The sequence below is a fragment of the Vombatus ursinus genome, unplaced genomic scaffold, assembly GCF_900497805.2.
Source record: "Vombatus ursinus unplaced genomic scaffold, bare-nosed wombat genome assembly UNPS02014793.1, whole genome shotgun sequence".
NCBI lineage: Eukaryota > Metazoa > Chordata > Mammalia > Diprotodontia > Vombatidae > Vombatus > Vombatus ursinus.
The window spans coordinates 6,162,580-6,179,555 of record NW_020954571.1 but is presented as its reverse complement, the minus strand read 5'-3'; the positions used below and the strand labels follow the sequence as shown (position 1 = coordinate 6,179,555).

Below are 16,976 nucleotides of genomic sequence, written 5' to 3'. Positions count from 1 at the left end.
GGGGGGGGGGCCAGGGCTGGCACCCCCTCAGCCCCCACAGCCCAAATGCATCCAGTCTGGACCCAAGGAACCCCAAACATATGCTGCTAGCAGTCCCAGGACCTTGCTGCGGAAGCCTTCACTTAGCACCCCATGTTCCATCCATACCCAGTGGACCAAGTGACCAACTATGGTTCTTTAGACCTCATCCCAGTCTGTGGAATTTGTCCCTGCTCTCTACTTCCTACTTGGGTACACACCCAAGCAGGTTGGAACAGTGTTAATTCCAGAATTTGGGTGGGTGGGTGGGGGCAGCACGAAAACATGAAGCTGTCAGTCTCCTTTCTCCAAAAACAAAAGGGTCCATGGAAAGAATACTAGACTAAGGGTTAAGAGGCCTAGAGGCCAGAGTTAGCATTCTGGTTTTGCTTCCAATTTAGCTATGCGACCTTGGGCAAGTCACTACCCCCTCTCTGAAACTCTTTCCCCATAAGCAAAATGAAGAGTTTGAACTTGATCATTGGTGCGAGCCTCAAATCCTTTCCAACTCTGAGAGGGTGCTGGGGTGGGGGTGGGGGAAGGAGAGTGTACAGAGAGCACTGATGTGAGGGCACCCAGTCCTTACAGTGAGAGCCGCCTCAAAACAACACTTCGACACCCCATCAGACCCAGACGGATAGAATTAATTATACACCAGAGACCCTGAGGGATTAAGCCTGGAGGCCACCAGGATGGAGAGAGGGGCGGGGCTGGGCTAGAGGATGGGGGAAGGGAGGGAATCTACCCCCCCCCCTTTTCCACAGTACCCACTTTTCCACAGTGCAAAAGCAGAGGTTTGGGGTCTGCAGCTGAAAGAGCCTCTGGAGCCACACCCAGCATCTTGAGGCAAGGGGGGGGCACTGCCAAGCACGTGCCTCCTCCCGCCGGCCGGACCCAAGCCCAGAGCCCAGAACCCAGAGCCCAGAGCCCAGAGCCCGGGGGCAGGGAGAGGGGGAAGAAATGCACCACGAAGGAGGGAGGAGACCCTGGCTCGTCTCGGCTCCCAACCTTACCCAGCCTTTCACTCTAGGATCCTGCTCCGGTGCCAGCCTGCCTTTGTTCCCCTCCAGGGGGGACCAGAGGGGTGTGGCCAACGTCCCTGGGAGTCAGGCCATTTAGCCCCAGCCCCTGCCCCCGGCTCACCTCGTCGTCTTGCACACTCAGCGGGATGTCCAACATGAACACCTGCATGGGCTGTACTAACGCCTTCTGCACGTTGAATAAGGGCCGACCCTCCATTCTCAGCCCCGTCCCCGGGCAAGCCTCTGCCAGCTGGCGTTCAGCTCCTTTGGGGGACGAGGGCCCTTTGGGCAGTGCCGGGCAGTCGAGCACACATCTTGTGAGCCAGCGAACGGGCGCGAGGAGCCGCACCCGCCCCCCAACCCAGCCCACAGCCCAGAGGCGAAAGGCTCGCGGGGGAGCGGCCCCGGCACGCCTGCCGCTGGGGCTGCAGCTCTCCTGGCTAGCTCACTCACTCACTTCACTCACAAAGAGCCTGGCACTGGGTAGAGAGCTGGGGCGTCCGGGCTCATTACCATGTATACATCGGCGCGCACACACACATCCGCGCACACATACACACGCCCCCCCCCAACCCTCCCGAGCTCTAGGGAAACCCGGGATTGCCTTTGTTTTCTAAGCCCCAGTAGGTCCTCTCCCACCACCCCACCTCACCCCGGCCCCGCCCGGAGAAACCAGAAGGACTCACTTTACCTCCTGGCCCTCCCCCACTCTTCCCCAGGGACCTTGGTCACCTCTTCCCTAGATTACCTGGTGGGGATGACTGAGAAGGGAACAGCTTTGACTCGGTGGGGGTTAGTCTGGGGCTAAGGAATGAATCTTTTCTTATCCTCAGCCGAGGATCTCTTCCTGCCCTGTTCCTGATCGGGAAGGTGAGAGTGTGGGGTGGTGGTCGGGGGAGGGAGTGGACGCCGGTTGTGTGTGTGGGGCAGTTAGGGAAGTAGTAGTGGGCAGCTCCTTGCTTCTTCTCTCCGCCCACCCCCACCAGCCCCCTTCCCCTCACCCAGGGGAATCAGATGAGTTTCTGTACTTGTATCTCCTCGAAGTCTGAATGACCAGTCCCTAGTGGGTCCCTTAGAGAGGAGTCCCTCAAATAGATCCTCAAGTTGTAGAGCACCAGGGGACATTCTGCAAGTCCCCTGGCCAACTACCTCCCTTTCCAAGGGCCCAAAGTCAGTTTGACTTGGGATAGCTGTCAAAGAGGAAGAGAGAAACTCAGTCACCCTCAAGCTACTCCATTCATTCTATCTTGGTACCTCTTCCCCATTAATCTTTCTGGACTACCTCTTCCATCACATGAAGCTCAGCTCATAAGCCTTCAGGGGGTCCTTATTGCCTGCTTCCTAAAGTTCAGATGCTTCAGTCTGACATTTCTGCTCCCTCCTCCACCTACCAGTTTGGTTCCCACCATCCTTTCCAGCTTTGTCTCAACTATACTGTTCCATTTGTACAACCTGTGTTCCTTACAGAACTGATCTCACTGTTTTTCTGAGAGTGTCTTATGTTTCCTAGCATTCAAGTTTTAACTCCCATCATTCCCATTACCTAGAATGCCCTCCATTGTGTCTAAATTCTACCTTTTCTTCAAGGTCTAGGCCATATCTTGCCATCTCCACGAAGCCTGCCTTGATTACCTACATGATCCCAAAATGCTTTCACCCTCCTCCGAACTCCAACTGAACATAATTGTTTAAACCAGTCAGTGGACAGGGATCACCATCTTTTTCTCAGTGGACAACTCTCCTTTTGTATGCATCTTGTCTCTCAGACTCTACTATGAGCTTAGCATATGCTTAGTGTATCTTAATTTTGTCTAGTTATGAGATATAATACAGTTTATATTATAAAGTTTAGTTATAAGATATAATATAGTACATCTTAACTTTGTCTCATGCGCCCCTTTGACATTTTGGTGAAACCTATTGCTCTGGTCCCAGAATAATGATTTTGTTGCTCCCATAATTGAAGGAAATGATAAATTTCAGGTAGAGGTTAGTGAAAATAAAGATGAATTTTTTTTCGCATCCAAGTTCATGAGCCCTCTGAAATCCATCCATGGACTCTCTCCTCATATGCACATAGATCCCTCCCCCCAATCTATGTGTGTATGACTTATTCATCTCTCTCCCCAGGTCTAGTACAATGGTTTGCACATCATTCACACTCCACGGGGGCTTTCTGATCGAGTGAGTGCTTGCTTGGGGGGCAGGTCAAACCAGAAGGGAAGAAAAGGCTGGGACATTTGCTGATTCAATCTTGCCCAGCTCCCATGACAGGTTCTGAAACCAACATCTTCTCAGAGGCCTTTAATCCCTATCAACTCCTCATCAGCTAACATAATTCGCAGGCTATTTTTATAAAGTGAAAGATGAATGAATAAATAGTATTGGGAGGAAGGTGTGTATATATCTGGGTGTGGGGAAAGGCCAGGAAAGAGACTTTCCTCCCTTCCCAGTAGAAACCCTGCTTCAAGAGAAAGAGGTCCTGAGGAGCTGGGTCGCTCAGGGGGTTTATGCCGAGAACCACCTCCTAGCACCAGAGAGGTAAAGGGTCAAACCATACTACATTGAATGTTCAGCTGGAAGGAACTTTGAGAATCTTCTAGAATGACCCTATCATTTTCAAGATGTGAAAAACGGAGAGCCAGAGAAAGGAAGCAAACTTGGGCCTAGAATCCATATCTGCTTCCCTCGGGCTCCCCTTCTGAACCTCAGAGTAGCCCCAGTTCTACTCCCTCAATCTCTCACTCACTCTACACCCAAGCAACTGTGGAGAGGGAATGAGGTCATAACTGGGAGGAGGGGAAAAAAAGACACAGAAAGGCATAAGGTTCCAAGAAGGTGAGATCAGGACTTCACAGTGGGAGGAACACTGGTTCTGACCCCCCTTCTCAGCCTCCCTATCATTTCTGAAAACCCAACATAGTGTGTCACAGGGATTCTACAAAAGTGTTTTTTTTTTCCTTTAAGGTAAATTGACTCTAGAATGTTTATTTTCATTCCTTTAAACCTCTGGTCTAGCTGGACAGGCTCCCAGCAGGGAGTTCCCAGTGTTCAGCCCTTGGCCTTCTGACCTTTATTCTTCTATAAGGGAAAACCACCTTGTTATGTTGACAGGGTTCCCTTGGTCAGGCAGGTATCCAGGAAATGGACTTTGTTACTATGGCAACCACCCTGATGCTGTTTGACTCAGCCTCAGTGGGGTCATCTGGTCAAGTATGGGTGGGGTTGAGTTTTCCTCTTCCCTCCCCCAATCAAATTCCTGAAAGCCCATCTAGAGGAGTGTTAGGAAAATAGGCCATCCCAATTCCAGGCTCCTACTGGACTATGCTGAGCAAGACAGCTCTGCTATACTTGGCACAAAGGAAGCAGATGAGCCATTTGGAAATCTCCCTCCTTCCTCCCCCACCTCAACTTGCTATCTCCCTTCCCTCCCAGAGCTGGCAATGTGGAACAATCAGGAGTGGGTATTTTGGGGGCTCTTCAGTTGCTATGGCTACCCCAAAATTGTTGCCGTAGAAACCTTCCTTCTTCTGGGGCCTGCCATTTTTTAGGGGAATGTGGCAGGAACCTTACAGCCCCACCTTCCCTTTTACACACCCCTCTTGCTCTGTTTTGACTGACTCAAGGGCATCCCTGGAAGAGGGCTGGGATATCTCATAGCACAAAGCCTTCTACATTCTGTGCTCGTTCTTGACATGGTGTGTGATCCCAGGTAATTCATTTCCTGTTAGCTATGAGGGTACTCTCTCTGAGCCATCATTCCCTCTACATTCGGCCTCACTGTACTTCCATCCCTTGCTCTTTCCCAGGCTGGAGACATGAAAGGGCTAACACATCATTATCCCTGCTTATACTTTTGCTCTTTCCATCATCACCACTCTTTGGTTTCAAGCTCTGTCTTTTGGCTGCAGCACCAGGGCTGACTGAGTTAGGGGGCTAAGAACGGGAAAGGTCTGCAGAACCACCCCTCCTGCTTGGCAGGGATGTACATTCCCCAACATCCAGCCCCTGATATGCACAAGGATAGAGAGCTATCCATAATCCCTTGTCTCAACCAATTTGTACATATGCTTAAGTATGCAAAGATGTATATATATAATAAATTATATATATAATAAATAAACATACAGATAAATATTTATCTTGAGTACCCTGCCTTTACAATTTTGTGGATAGGGAAGCTGAGGCCCAGTATGGTTGATCACACATTTAAACAGTTGGGTGGTGTAGTGGATAAAGTGCCAGGACTGGAGTCAGGAAGACCAGAGTTCAAAACTGGCCTCACATACTTAAGAGCTTTATGACCTTGAGCAAGTCACTTAACCATGGTCTGCCTTAGTTTCCTCAACTGTAAAATGGGGGTCATGATAGTACCTATCTCCAAGAATTTTAGTGTGAGGATGAAATGAGATAACATTTGGAAAGTACTTAGCACAGTGCCTGGCACACAGTAGGTGCTTAATGAATACCTGTTCCTTCCTTCTCTCTACCAGCGACAGGAGAAGATCTGGAATCCCTTTCCTGACTCCAAGTTCAGGGCTTTCTCCACCACTTCTGGCTGACCAGTCAGAAAAGTAGGATAACTTGTCTGGCTGATCCTTTGGGAGTAGGAGGTGAGGATGGAAGAAGATGTCAGTGGCTATCCTGAAGCCTGGATTGCTATATAGTCTACACAGTCCCCAAGGCTGTGGGGTGGAAGATCAGGGGAGAAGACCTTATGATATGCTTTCCTGAATCATCCGTAAGGGATATTAGAGTTCAGAACAGAAGAACAAGGGAGAGTTAATTTGGGGGCCTCTTCCATGGGCAGATTCTTCCTGCTTCTCGAGACCATGGCTGCTGTAGACAGGGGAGATTGTGGGGCAAGGAGGGGCCTGGAACTAGAAACTGCAGAGCAAAGCCAGGGCTTCTTGCCCCATCCCAGCCAAGGGAAAACAGACTCAAATAATTGAATGGTCAGAGCACCACCTGCTGGCCCCTGTAGTCTTCACATGCAGGCAACAAATAGTATTATGTCCTGCAAATGATTCAAATCAAACCAAACCAAACCAGTCCTCACCCTCAACAAACCTGCTTGCAGTTTTTAAATATTTTTTTGGGGGGTGAGGGAAGGTACACAGCATGTTATACAGATAAATTTGATACAAGATATATGTATGTGTGTGTATATATATATGTATATATATACACACACATACATATATATATATATGAGAGAGAGACAGAGACAGAGACAGAGACAGAAAGAGAAGCAAAGTACTCTAGGAAAATCCAAGGAGGGAAAGAACATCTTTAAGTTGTTTGGGAAGGGGGATCAGGGAAGACTTCTTGGAGAAATAGATATCTGAGCTAGGCATTGAAAAAGAGAAGGATTTCAATGTTGGAGGAGATGAGGAAATAGAAGGGATAGGTATAGGATGGGCTATACCAATGGATGGAGGCAGGAGAGGACAAGATGTGATTGGGGAGCAGAAGTAGTCTAGTCTGGCTGGAACAGGATACATTAAAGGAACTAATGTGAAACAAGGCTAGAAGGTAGATAGGCCTGGAGAGCAGTTTATGTGATAATCACAAGGATAAAAGGGCAAAATGGTTTGCCATTTCCTTCTTTTTTTTTTTTTAGGCAATTGGGGTTAAGTGACTTGCCCAGAGTCACATAGCTAGTAAGCGTCAAGTGTTTGGTCTGAGGCTAGATTTGAACTCAGGTCCTCCTGACTCCAGGACTGGTGCTCTATCCACTGTGCCACCTAGCTGCCCCGCCATTCCCTTCTCCAGCTCATTTTATTGATGAGGAACTGAGGCAAACAGGGTTAAGTGACTTGTCACACAGCTAGTAAGTGTTCTGAGGCCAGATTTGAACTCGTCTTCCTGATTCCAGTCCTTGTGCTCTGTCCACTGAGCCACCTAGCTACCTCCAATGAGTTATTAAGGAGGTAGAAAGGCACTCCCTTGAAGCTGTGAATACTGAATAACTTCAGAACTAGTTCATCAATATAGTAACCAATCATGACTGATGGTGAAGCAAGCCTTCTGCCTCTAGACAGAAAAGCGGTAGACTAGAGATGTAGAACACAGCACATATTTTTAGAAATGGCCAATGAATTGACTTGCTTTTTTGACTATGCTTATTTGTTACAATGGAGGAAGAATCAGTGGTCAATCAACTAGCATTTATTAAGCACCTACTATGTGTCAGACACTATCCTAAGTGTTGAGGCCATAAAAGCAAAAGAGTTCCTGCTCTTAAAAACTCATAGTCTAATGGGGAAACAACATGCAAATAACTATGTGCAAACAAGCTACATACAGGACAAATTGAGGGTAACTCAGAGGGAAGGCATTGGAACAGTAGGAAAAGCTTCTTGTAGGAGATAGAGTGTTAGCTGAAACTCAAGGAAATTAGGGAAATTAGGGAAGCCAGGTGACGAAGGAGGAGGGCCAGCAAGTGAAAATTCTCAGAGTCAGAAGATGGGAGTGTGTTTGAGGAATAGCAAGGAGTCCAGTGTCACTGGACGGCAGAGGACACAGAAGGGAAGAAGACATAAGAAGACTAGAGAGGGAGAAAGGGGCCAAGCTATAAAGGGCTTTAAAAGCCAAAGAAAAGATTTTATATTTGCTCCTGGTGGTAATAGAGAGTCACTGGAGTTTACTGAGCAGGGAGGTGACATGTTAAAACTTGGACTTTAGGAAGATCACTTTGATATCTAAGCATGCATTGGACTGGGTTGTTTCAATGGTTCAGGTGTGAGGTGATAAGGGCCAGTACCAGGATGGTTGCAGTGTCAGAGAAGAGAAGAGGGCATATACAAGAGATATTTTAAAGGTAAAATTGACAGGACTTGACAACACATTGTATATTGGGGGGAAGGGTGGAGAGAAAGTGGAAAGTCAAGAATGGCACCTAGGTTGGGAGCCCAGGTGAGGAGAGGAGGATGGTGGTATCCTCAAGAGTAACAAGAAAATTAGGAAGAGGGTGAGGTTTTAGGGGGAAAGATAATGAGTTCAGTTTTAGATATGTTGAGTGTAAGATGAGTATGGGATATCCAGTTTGAGATGTCCAATAGGCAGTTACAGATGTGAAAATAGAAAAAGAGAGGTAAAAGCTGGATATATAGATCTAAGAAACATCTTTATAAAGAGGACAGTTGAATCCATTGGAGCTGAAATAGTGCATAAAGAGAAGAGGGTCCAGCACAGAGCCTTGGTGGACACCCACCATTAGCAGGTATGATAGGGATGAAGCATGAGCAAAGGGTGCTGAGGAGGAGTCCAACAGCTAGAGGGGGATCCATGAAAGAACAGTGTCACAAAACACTAGAAAGAAGAATATCAAGGAGAAGAGGGTGATTGACATTGTGAAAGACTGCGGATAAAGATTGAGGAGAGGCCATTAGATCTGGCAATTAAGAGATAGTTACTTTGGATAGAAGAGTTTGGGTTGAATCTTGGGATCAAACTGTGGAGAGTTAAGAAAGTAAAAGGAAAGGAAGTGAAGGCATTGATTGTGGAGAGCATTCACAAGGACTTTAGCCACAGGAGGGAGGAAGAATACGGGATGATAGCTAGCATCAACGGACGCATCAAGTGAAGGGTTTTTTTTTTTAGGATGAAGGAGACATAGGTGTATCTGTAGGTAGTAGGGAAGCAGACAGTAAGGAAAGACTGAAGAATAGAGGGGACAATCTCCTGAGAAGATGGGATGGCATGGGATTACTTGTGTAGGTAGAGGGGTCCCCCTTTAGCAAAGGGAAGGGCCACCTCTTTATGTCAGATGGGCGAAGGAGATACTTACAGAAGGTGCATGAATGCTGAGATGAGGAGGGGAAAAGAAGGAATTCTCATTGAATGGCCTTAAAATTTTCCAGTGAAATATGAGGCAAGGTTCTCAGTTAAGAGGGTGAGGAGAGAAGGAACCATGGGAGGTTTGAGGAAGGATCAAAAGATTTGGAAAACTTCTGTGGTGAGTAGGATAGTGAGTTAATTTGTTGTTCAGTTGTTTTAGTCTTGTCTGACTCTTCATGACCTCATTTGGGGTTTTCTTGGCAAAGACAATGGAGTGGTTTTCCATTTCCTTCTCCAGCTCATTTTACTGAAGAGGAACTGAGGCTAACAGGGTTAAGTGACTTGCCCAGGGTCACACGGCTAGTAAGTATCTGAGGCCAGATATGAACTCAGGTTTTCCTGATTCCAGTCCTGGTGCTCTGTCCACTGAGCTACCTAGCTGCCCCCAGTGAGTTATTCAGGAGGTATAAAGGGACTGCCTTGAAGCAGTGAGAGCCCAATTGAGGTTATGTAACATAAATTTGTAGTGGATTCAGTTTCATGTTTTTCTCCAATTTCACTCAGCAGCGCATGAGTAGGAGCACAGGCAGTGGATGATAGAAATCCAAGGCTGGGACTTGTCAGGGCAGGATGGGCAACAGGATAAGAGGGAAAAGGACTCAAGAGGACTCAGGGTAGAGTTGAACTGGTTCCCCAAAAGGTCAAGATAGGGAAGGAAAGAGAGCATAGCCAGTGCCAGCTTGATGGCCTAGGAATGAACTGAGGGGTCAAAGGATTGGAAGATATGGGGAGGATGAAGTGACAGTGATATTAAAAAAGAAAGAAAAGAACATCAGTGTTTGTATTTTTATTTAAAAGATGGGTTGGAGCCAGCTTGCTGCCGGACTGAATTCATATTTTATTCTAAAGGCAATACTGAATCACTGAAGATTTATAAGCAACATAGCATGGTAATAGTGGGAAGAGCAATGGACCTAGAATCAAAGAGACTTGGTTACAATCCCATCTCAGACACTAATTGTGTGACCCTGGGCAAGTCACTTAACTTCCCTGGGCCTCAGTCTCCTTATCCATAAAAAGAAGGGGTTAGATTTGATGGCCTCTAAGGTCTTTTCCAGGTCTAAATCTATGATCCTGCGGTCACAGGGTAGGGACACGGCTTCTTCCTAAAGTCAGCGTTTAGAGCACTGAAATCATAAAGACCTGGTCTCTGGTCTCTAGCACTTTCTAGTTATGTGGCCCTGGGAAAGTCCCTTAATCTAAGTCTCAGTTTTCTTATCTGTAAAATGAAGGGGTTGGACAGGATGACTTCTTTGGCCCTATGATCCTATGATCTCCACCCTGGCATCCATAACCAAATCAGGACACTATTTGGACTACTGGGCAGTGTGTCTGTAGGTTTAGGACCCTGTGATCCCTCCTCTCCTGCCTTATTGAAGATCTAGGAATCCTACCTTGCAGGGTTTTCCTCATCTCTGTAGCTACTGACTTTCTCAAAAAGGACACTTGTGCTCTGATCTCTCTAAGGAAGTACTCTAATGCTCCAAACTCAGGGTTAGGCTCTCTTTTTCTTTCACCAGGTAATGGTGCCTAAAAAGCTATTCTAAGAAGACCATCATTGACAATTAAGGTGATCATCCTGGGCCCTTTAATTTTGGGGGTCCTGTGCAGCTGTTGAGAAAAAGAAGCTAGCAGAGGAGTAGGAAGTAGTAGGGAGGGTACCCCAAACCTATTAATGTTTAACAACAACTAGAACAACAATCAGATCTGAGCATTTATTCACACTTCAAAGAATAGAGGCCACTGGGTTTGCCTGCCTGGGAGCAATAGGCCCCCTTCCAATGCATGTGGTGATGTTGGTTGGCAGCCACTAGCTGGCTCAGGCTATTCCCCTGCCTGACCCTGCCCCCAATTCTGCTTATCCAACAAAGGTTAGGTCAAACACTGACTCTTCCACAAAACCTTCCCTGGTTTCCCCAGTTAGTTCTTTCCCTTCTCCTTTGAATTCTCTTAAGCACTTGTTCTTTGTGGTTCTTGGGTCACAGGAGCAAAGGCTCATGGATTCAGAGTGAGGACGTTGCCCTCTTTGTGTATTCACATCTGGTCTCCCTCATCTCTCGATGAGAGCTCCTTGAAGGCAGGGACCCTATCTCCTTCATCATTGTCTCTTCTCTGGCTCCTACCCTAGAGCATCACATACAGTAGGTGCATAGCAAAGCTTAGCTTAGCTTCTGGATTTTCCATGACATTTAAAACCAGACGTCACTGTCCTAGAACACTTAGGTGGGGGAAATCCCTACAGATGGTGTGGTTATCAAATGAAATAATGGATATGCAGCACTTTGTAAACTTTAAGATGCCATATGTCTGCTTTTGTAAGGGGCATTACCTACCTTGCCTTCACTTAGAGCCTTAGCTCTGAAGGGAGTTGAAGAAATCTAACCCAACACCCTTCTTTGACAGATGGAGATATTAAGACCCAAGGAGGAGAGTAAAGCTAGGACATAAAGCTGGCTCACAACAGAGGTTTTTCCCTTTTATTGATCCAGAGTGACTTTAAAGGGCTGTGCACACAGGCGATCCCCAGATCATAGATTGAGAGTTAGATGGGACCTTAGAGGTCATCTAGGTCATCCCCCTTATTTTACAGATAGGAAAACTGAGGCAGAGTTAAATGACTAGCCCAAGACTGTACATAGCAGGGCCAAGATTCAAACCCTCTGACTTCAAGTCCAGCACAATTTCTACTTGAATGTGGTTGCCTGTCTCCTGGGTGTTAACAGTGCTGGTTAAGATCTTGTTTCCTTTCCCTTTAAAATGTCTAATTGATGCCCTTTTATTGTTGGTACTTCACCATCACTTCCCAATGATTTCACGTACTCCCAGAGAATCATCCCTCATAGCAATTAAGTAGAATTAAGCAAAACAAGTCAATACATTGGAATGGTTAAGATTTTTAAGTATGGGAGTGATATCGGCTTGTCTGAGATGCAGACTGGGGGTGGGTGGGGGGAGGGGTGGGATAGACAATAATCTTTGCTTGGGATGGTTCTGTAAGGGGAGGGGTGATGGAACTGAGCCAGGGTCAAGACTGAGACTGTCCACTGTTCCGAGAGCCCTTAAGTATGGCGTCAGTATGAGGAAGCCCCTCGCCCCCTGGTGGACTGGACTAAGATAACAGACTCCCTTTGCAAGGCACCACTCCACCACCTCCTTTCTCCACCCCTGTAGGTGGCCCCCCTCCCCTGCTAGCCCCCTGTTCTTGCATTAGTAAAAACAGAGGCATCATTCCCTTAGAGCTGGGATCCAGGCAGGATCTTGAGGTGGTTAGGGTCCTCCCTTCCTAAATCCTTTATTTCCACTTGTCCAATCCCAGGGAAGTCACTCTGCTAACCAAAAAGATCCCAATCCACCCTGTACCAATGAAAGTTCCTATAGGGTGAAAACAGGTCAGGCCTGGATGCTCAGCTTCATACACTTTTTTTTAAAGCTGGAAGAGATGTTAGAGACCTCCAACACGTACCACAGTGCTCCACACACAATGGTTAATTGATTCAACTGGTCCAAACTCTGAACCCTCAGATATTATAACGAAAAGATCATTCAACTTAGAGTTAAAACAGACAAAAAGCAACATGCGTTACCTCAGTTTGAATCATGGCTCTGTTACATGTTACCATGGGCAGCTAGGAGGAGAAGTGAATAAAGTACTGGACCTGTAGTCAGTTAAGACCAGAGTTAAAGTCTAGCCTCAGACATTTATGAGCTGTGTGACCCTGGGCAAATCAATCGATATCTACTTCAGTTTCCTCAACTATAAAATGGTGGTAATAATAGCATCTACCTCCCAGGGTTGTTGTGAAGATTAAATGACATAATATTTGGAAAGCACTTAGCACAGTGTCTAGTATGTAGTAGGTGCTTAACAAATACTTGATTCCTTCCTCTGGGCCTCAGTTTTCTGATCTATAAAATGAAGGGGTTGGGTGGGGAACCTGTGGCCTTATAAATCTTTGGGTTCGGCCTTTTGACTAAGTTTTACAAAACAAATCCCTTTATTAAAGGGATTTGTTCTGTGAAGTTTGGATTCAGTCAAAGGGCCGAACTTGAGGACCTAGAGGGCCACATGTGGCTTCGAGGCTGCAGGTTCCCCATCCCAGATTCCTAAGGACCCTGAAGCTATGTTCCCCCCTAATTTTACAAATTGGGAAGCTAAAGCCTTTCCATCTATTCTACACCTCCTGCCAAGTAAATAAATCTTGTGTGGGCTGTGCACTGAGAGCTGGAGGGAGAAGGAAGATATTGGCAGCCTGACTTGGTATACTGGTTTTTCTGCATGGCCGTGCCATAAGAGGGAAGAGACTTGAAGCCCCTTCTAGGGGAAGTCTTCATGTTCCCCTGTCTGGTAAAATTCCTTGCCAGGCCATCTCCTACTGCATACACACACAACTCTAGTCCCTAGATGCCACTCTCTCTTTCAGATATTGTCACGGGGCCCTGATTTTACATTGGAGGAAAGAAGGGAAAAGCATTTATTAAACATATCTACTCCATGCCAGGCACTGTGCTAAGCCCTTTACAAACGGTATCTCATTTGATCTTCACAACTCTGAGAGGTAGGTGCTATTATTTCCCTCACTTTACAGTTGAGGAAACTGAGGCAGTTGGCTTGCCCAAGGTCACACAGCTTGTATGTGTCTGAGGCTAGATTTGAACTCAGGTCTTCCTGCCTCCAAATTCAGCACACTATTCACTGCATCACGGAGCTGCCTCTAACATTGCCCTTGACTCCTGCTGGCCTGCTGGTGACAGTGAAGAAAAATACTAGGGAGGTGATAGGGAAATGGGTCTCTCACCCTGGACTGATTGGGGGAGGGGTGTCCTAACAGGAATTTCTCCATTCTTTGTACTGGTATTCCCTCAGAGGCTTGGGGGGAGATATTGATCTGAGGAGCATCAGAGCCCAGGGTACTCCCAAGACTAGCGACTCTGAACCTCCTGTGAGTTGGAGAGCAGGGACCCCGGAGATACCTCTTCCATGTGTGAATCAGTAATCCAGATTTTCCCCAGTTCAGCCCTGATTCTGAGCCTCTACCTGCCCCTCTGCCCCCAGTAGATCTCTCATCTGTGTGGCAGGGAAGACCCTTGCTTGGTTTCCCACAAATGTGTCAGCCTCCTAAGCAGTTTGCCCAGGTCAGCCTCTCATTGCTGTCCCATTCTGGTCTGGTTTATAGGAGGGGACCACTTATAGCACGTCGTGGCTGCTTTGTGAGGGCTTCTGACCATGAAGAACATCACATCCCCTTGCTAGCTGCCCCCTCTAGGTTCCCCCAATACTTTGGACGACTCAGAGGGCCCCAGCTGTCTTCTTTCCTCCAGACTGGTCAACAGGGGCGATCAGTGCATCTGAGCCTGGGGGTGGTGGTCCCGAGGCTTCTACGGCAGCCACCTTATCTCCTCAATTCCAGTCGGGCTGGGGAGGGGAGGGGAAAGCTGTAGGGATAGTTAAGGGACCTGGCTAAGAATCGGGGCTCCGAGGTCACTCACCTGGGTATCCACCATCATCATCACACTACCCTCCGCCTCTCATCGCCTCGGCCAGAGAGGGTGATAGAGACGGGGCGGGCCCGGGACCCCCCGGCCGGACTCCGTACCCCACAGACTGCTTCAGGGACCGCTCGCCATGGTCCCCCAAGCTCGGCCTGGCTTGGCTTAGGGATCCGGGCGGGGAGGCCCCCTCACTCAGGAAGTCCCGACTCAGCTCATGCCCCGGGCACCCCCTATCCCCTCTCAGTAGCCGGGACCGGCTGCGCTGGCCTCCGCCGCTCCCATTGTCTGCGCTGCCCGGCGAGGCGCCCTGCCGCGCTCGTCTCCCTGTGTCGTGCCCGGCTGTGCTGGCCAGAGTCAGCCTTTTGCCCCTTGCTCCGTTCTGCTCCTCCCTCCCTGCTGCTGTGCCCCGCGCTGGGGTGCTAGGAACAGCTCGGCTCCGCCCCGACTCATGCCCTGGCAGCGCCGGGCTCCGAGGAGGGGGAGGGGACGCGGGGCGGAGCCCAGCGTTTAGGCCACCCCCCCCCATGCCCCACCCCCAGCAGGTGTGGGAAGAGGAACCCAGAAGGGCGAGAGAAGGTGGTCCTGCCCCCGAGGAACCTTATTCAAGTAAAGTGGCCCCCCCCCCCCGAGACACGTCCACCATCCGCCCTCGAAGGGCATCCAGGAGGCCAGGGCTCTGCAGGACTTCAGGATCCACATACACCCTTTTGACCCTCCTACGCACACACTTGCTTCTCCGAACATCTAACGGGATCCCATTCTCGCATCCAGGCACATAGAAGCTTATAAATTCTCTGCATATACGTGCTCGCGGGATCGCTAAACATGTACAGGGCAGTGCACACAGGAAGCATACATCTGTGCACAAGCACGTCCATAAAATCTGAGTGAGGTCTGGAAGGGCCCTCAGAGATCATTGTAGTTCGAGCCCTTCGTATTACAGACAGGGAAAATGAAAGCCAGAGTAGAGGAAGCTAATGGATCAGTCACACAAGTTAGGCGCCAAGTGGAGATTGAAACCCAGGTCTCATAGGGTCCAGTTCAGCTCTTTCTGTCATAAGTCTATGACTCCCTATAGCTGTCCAAACAAGTGCAGGACACCCCTCCCCCCTCACACACAGTCTCTATTCTAGATAGCCACAGCTTCATCCAATCACACCCCCATCCACCCAGTAGGCAGGCCACACAGTCACAGGCACTGCCTGTCACCCTCTCTGCCCAAGGGTCCTGGACAGTGTCATGCCCTGGGGAAATGTTTGAGTTCCTTTCCAGAAACTTCATGTTACACTGGTAGCAGTCCTTGGGGACCTGGAAGAGAGCTCAGGATCCCCATTCCTTGGCAACAGCCTCTCTCCGCCTGACTCTCAACTGTCTTGGCCCCACCTCCCCCAAAGCCAGTAGGCACCTGAGAGCCAGTCCCATGTGGGCCTTAGAGTTGCCTGGAAGCTACAATAAATAAATAAATGAACTGGTTTTCTTAAGGAGGAGGAGGAGAGACATAATCCAGAAGAGACCACCCTGATTCCTTCAGTTAGGTCTTTTTACACTGACCCTTTCTCCCCAGCAAGTCTCTTTATCCACCCTCCCTCTTTATCTCCCCCAGGGATGGTTTTAATGGCCCTCAGCAAACGCTTCCTCCTCCATTATCTGGGGCAATCTAGGAAGAAGACAGGATGGACACAGACAGAGCAGGAGAGAAGGAGGGGTTCCTAGGGGTCCCTATCTGTGCTATGCTGAGGATGTGGACTGTGGTTGTGCACCACTGCCATGGGCTCAGGGCAGCATGGAACTGAACTCTCCTAACTCTAGGAGTGGGGTGGAAAGTGGGCTGTCTCTAGGGTCCAACATACCAGGCTTACATTACAGTGGAAGGGTGAGTGCCAGCCAAAGTGAGGAGGGAGGTGTGATGTGGCAGAAGACAGGGCATTATTCCTAGACTAACAGCACCTATAGAAAAGAAAAAGAAAAAATCCTGCCTGTTCCATCACTCCTTATTCCTCCCCTAACAGACAAAGGAGATCTGCCCTTTTCTATGACCTCATTAACCTTGTATTGGCTGATGGGAGGGGGAGTGGAGCTGGGTATCCCACGAGGGAGTGGTCTCTTAAGCCCCAGACCAAGTGCTACATTCAGTGCTATAGAATGTTGGTCATTTCTAGTTCTTAGAGGGACATCCTAATGAGAGATGAACAATTCTGTAGCTTCCTCCTAGTGTCTTCAAGGCTATACAGACACCCAAGGCTGTTGGATCCTAGACTGACCCAGCTTGAGTATAGCCTTTGGAAGGGAGCCCTGAAGGTCATGTTAGGGGCAGGGTTAAGGAAAGAATCTTGAACAAGGGAGTCATTAGACTTGGGGTTCAGTCCAGTAACTTGATTAAGTGGCAGTGGGAATTTGGGCAGTTAACTTTCTCCCTCCTTTCCTCATTAGTAAAATGGGAAATGGACATTCTGGCCCTGACACCTTCACATGGTTGTTTATAAGGATCAAATGAAATGTTAGTGTGATCTGGTTTTTATGGTTCCTGGACCAGTAACAAATTTGTTGAAATTCAGAGCAAGAAGGAACCTGAGGAGATAGAATGTCAGAGTTGAAAGGGATCTT

General features: G+C 48.3%; 1 protein-coding gene across 2 annotated transcripts in view; it reads right to left on the bottom strand.

The window, feature by feature from the left end:
- Window positions 1–14,399, bottom strand: part of RALGDS (ral guanine nucleotide dissociation stimulator) — a 75,177-nt gene extending 60,778 nt beyond the window's left edge. Inside the window, exon 1 of one of the 2 annotated variants that reach the window (XM_027869428.1) lies at window positions 14,370–14,399. In XM_027869428.1, coding sequence (XP_027725229.1) covers window positions 14,370–14,390 — 21 coding nt within the window. In that variant the 5' untranslated portion in view covers window positions 14,391–14,399. Of the gene's footprint in view, window positions 1–1,161; window positions 1,392–14,369 lie in introns of those variants that run through there. The other variant, XM_027869426.1, reaches the window with a different exon arrangement.
- Between the last annotated feature and the right edge of the window lie 2,577 nt (window positions 14,400–16,976).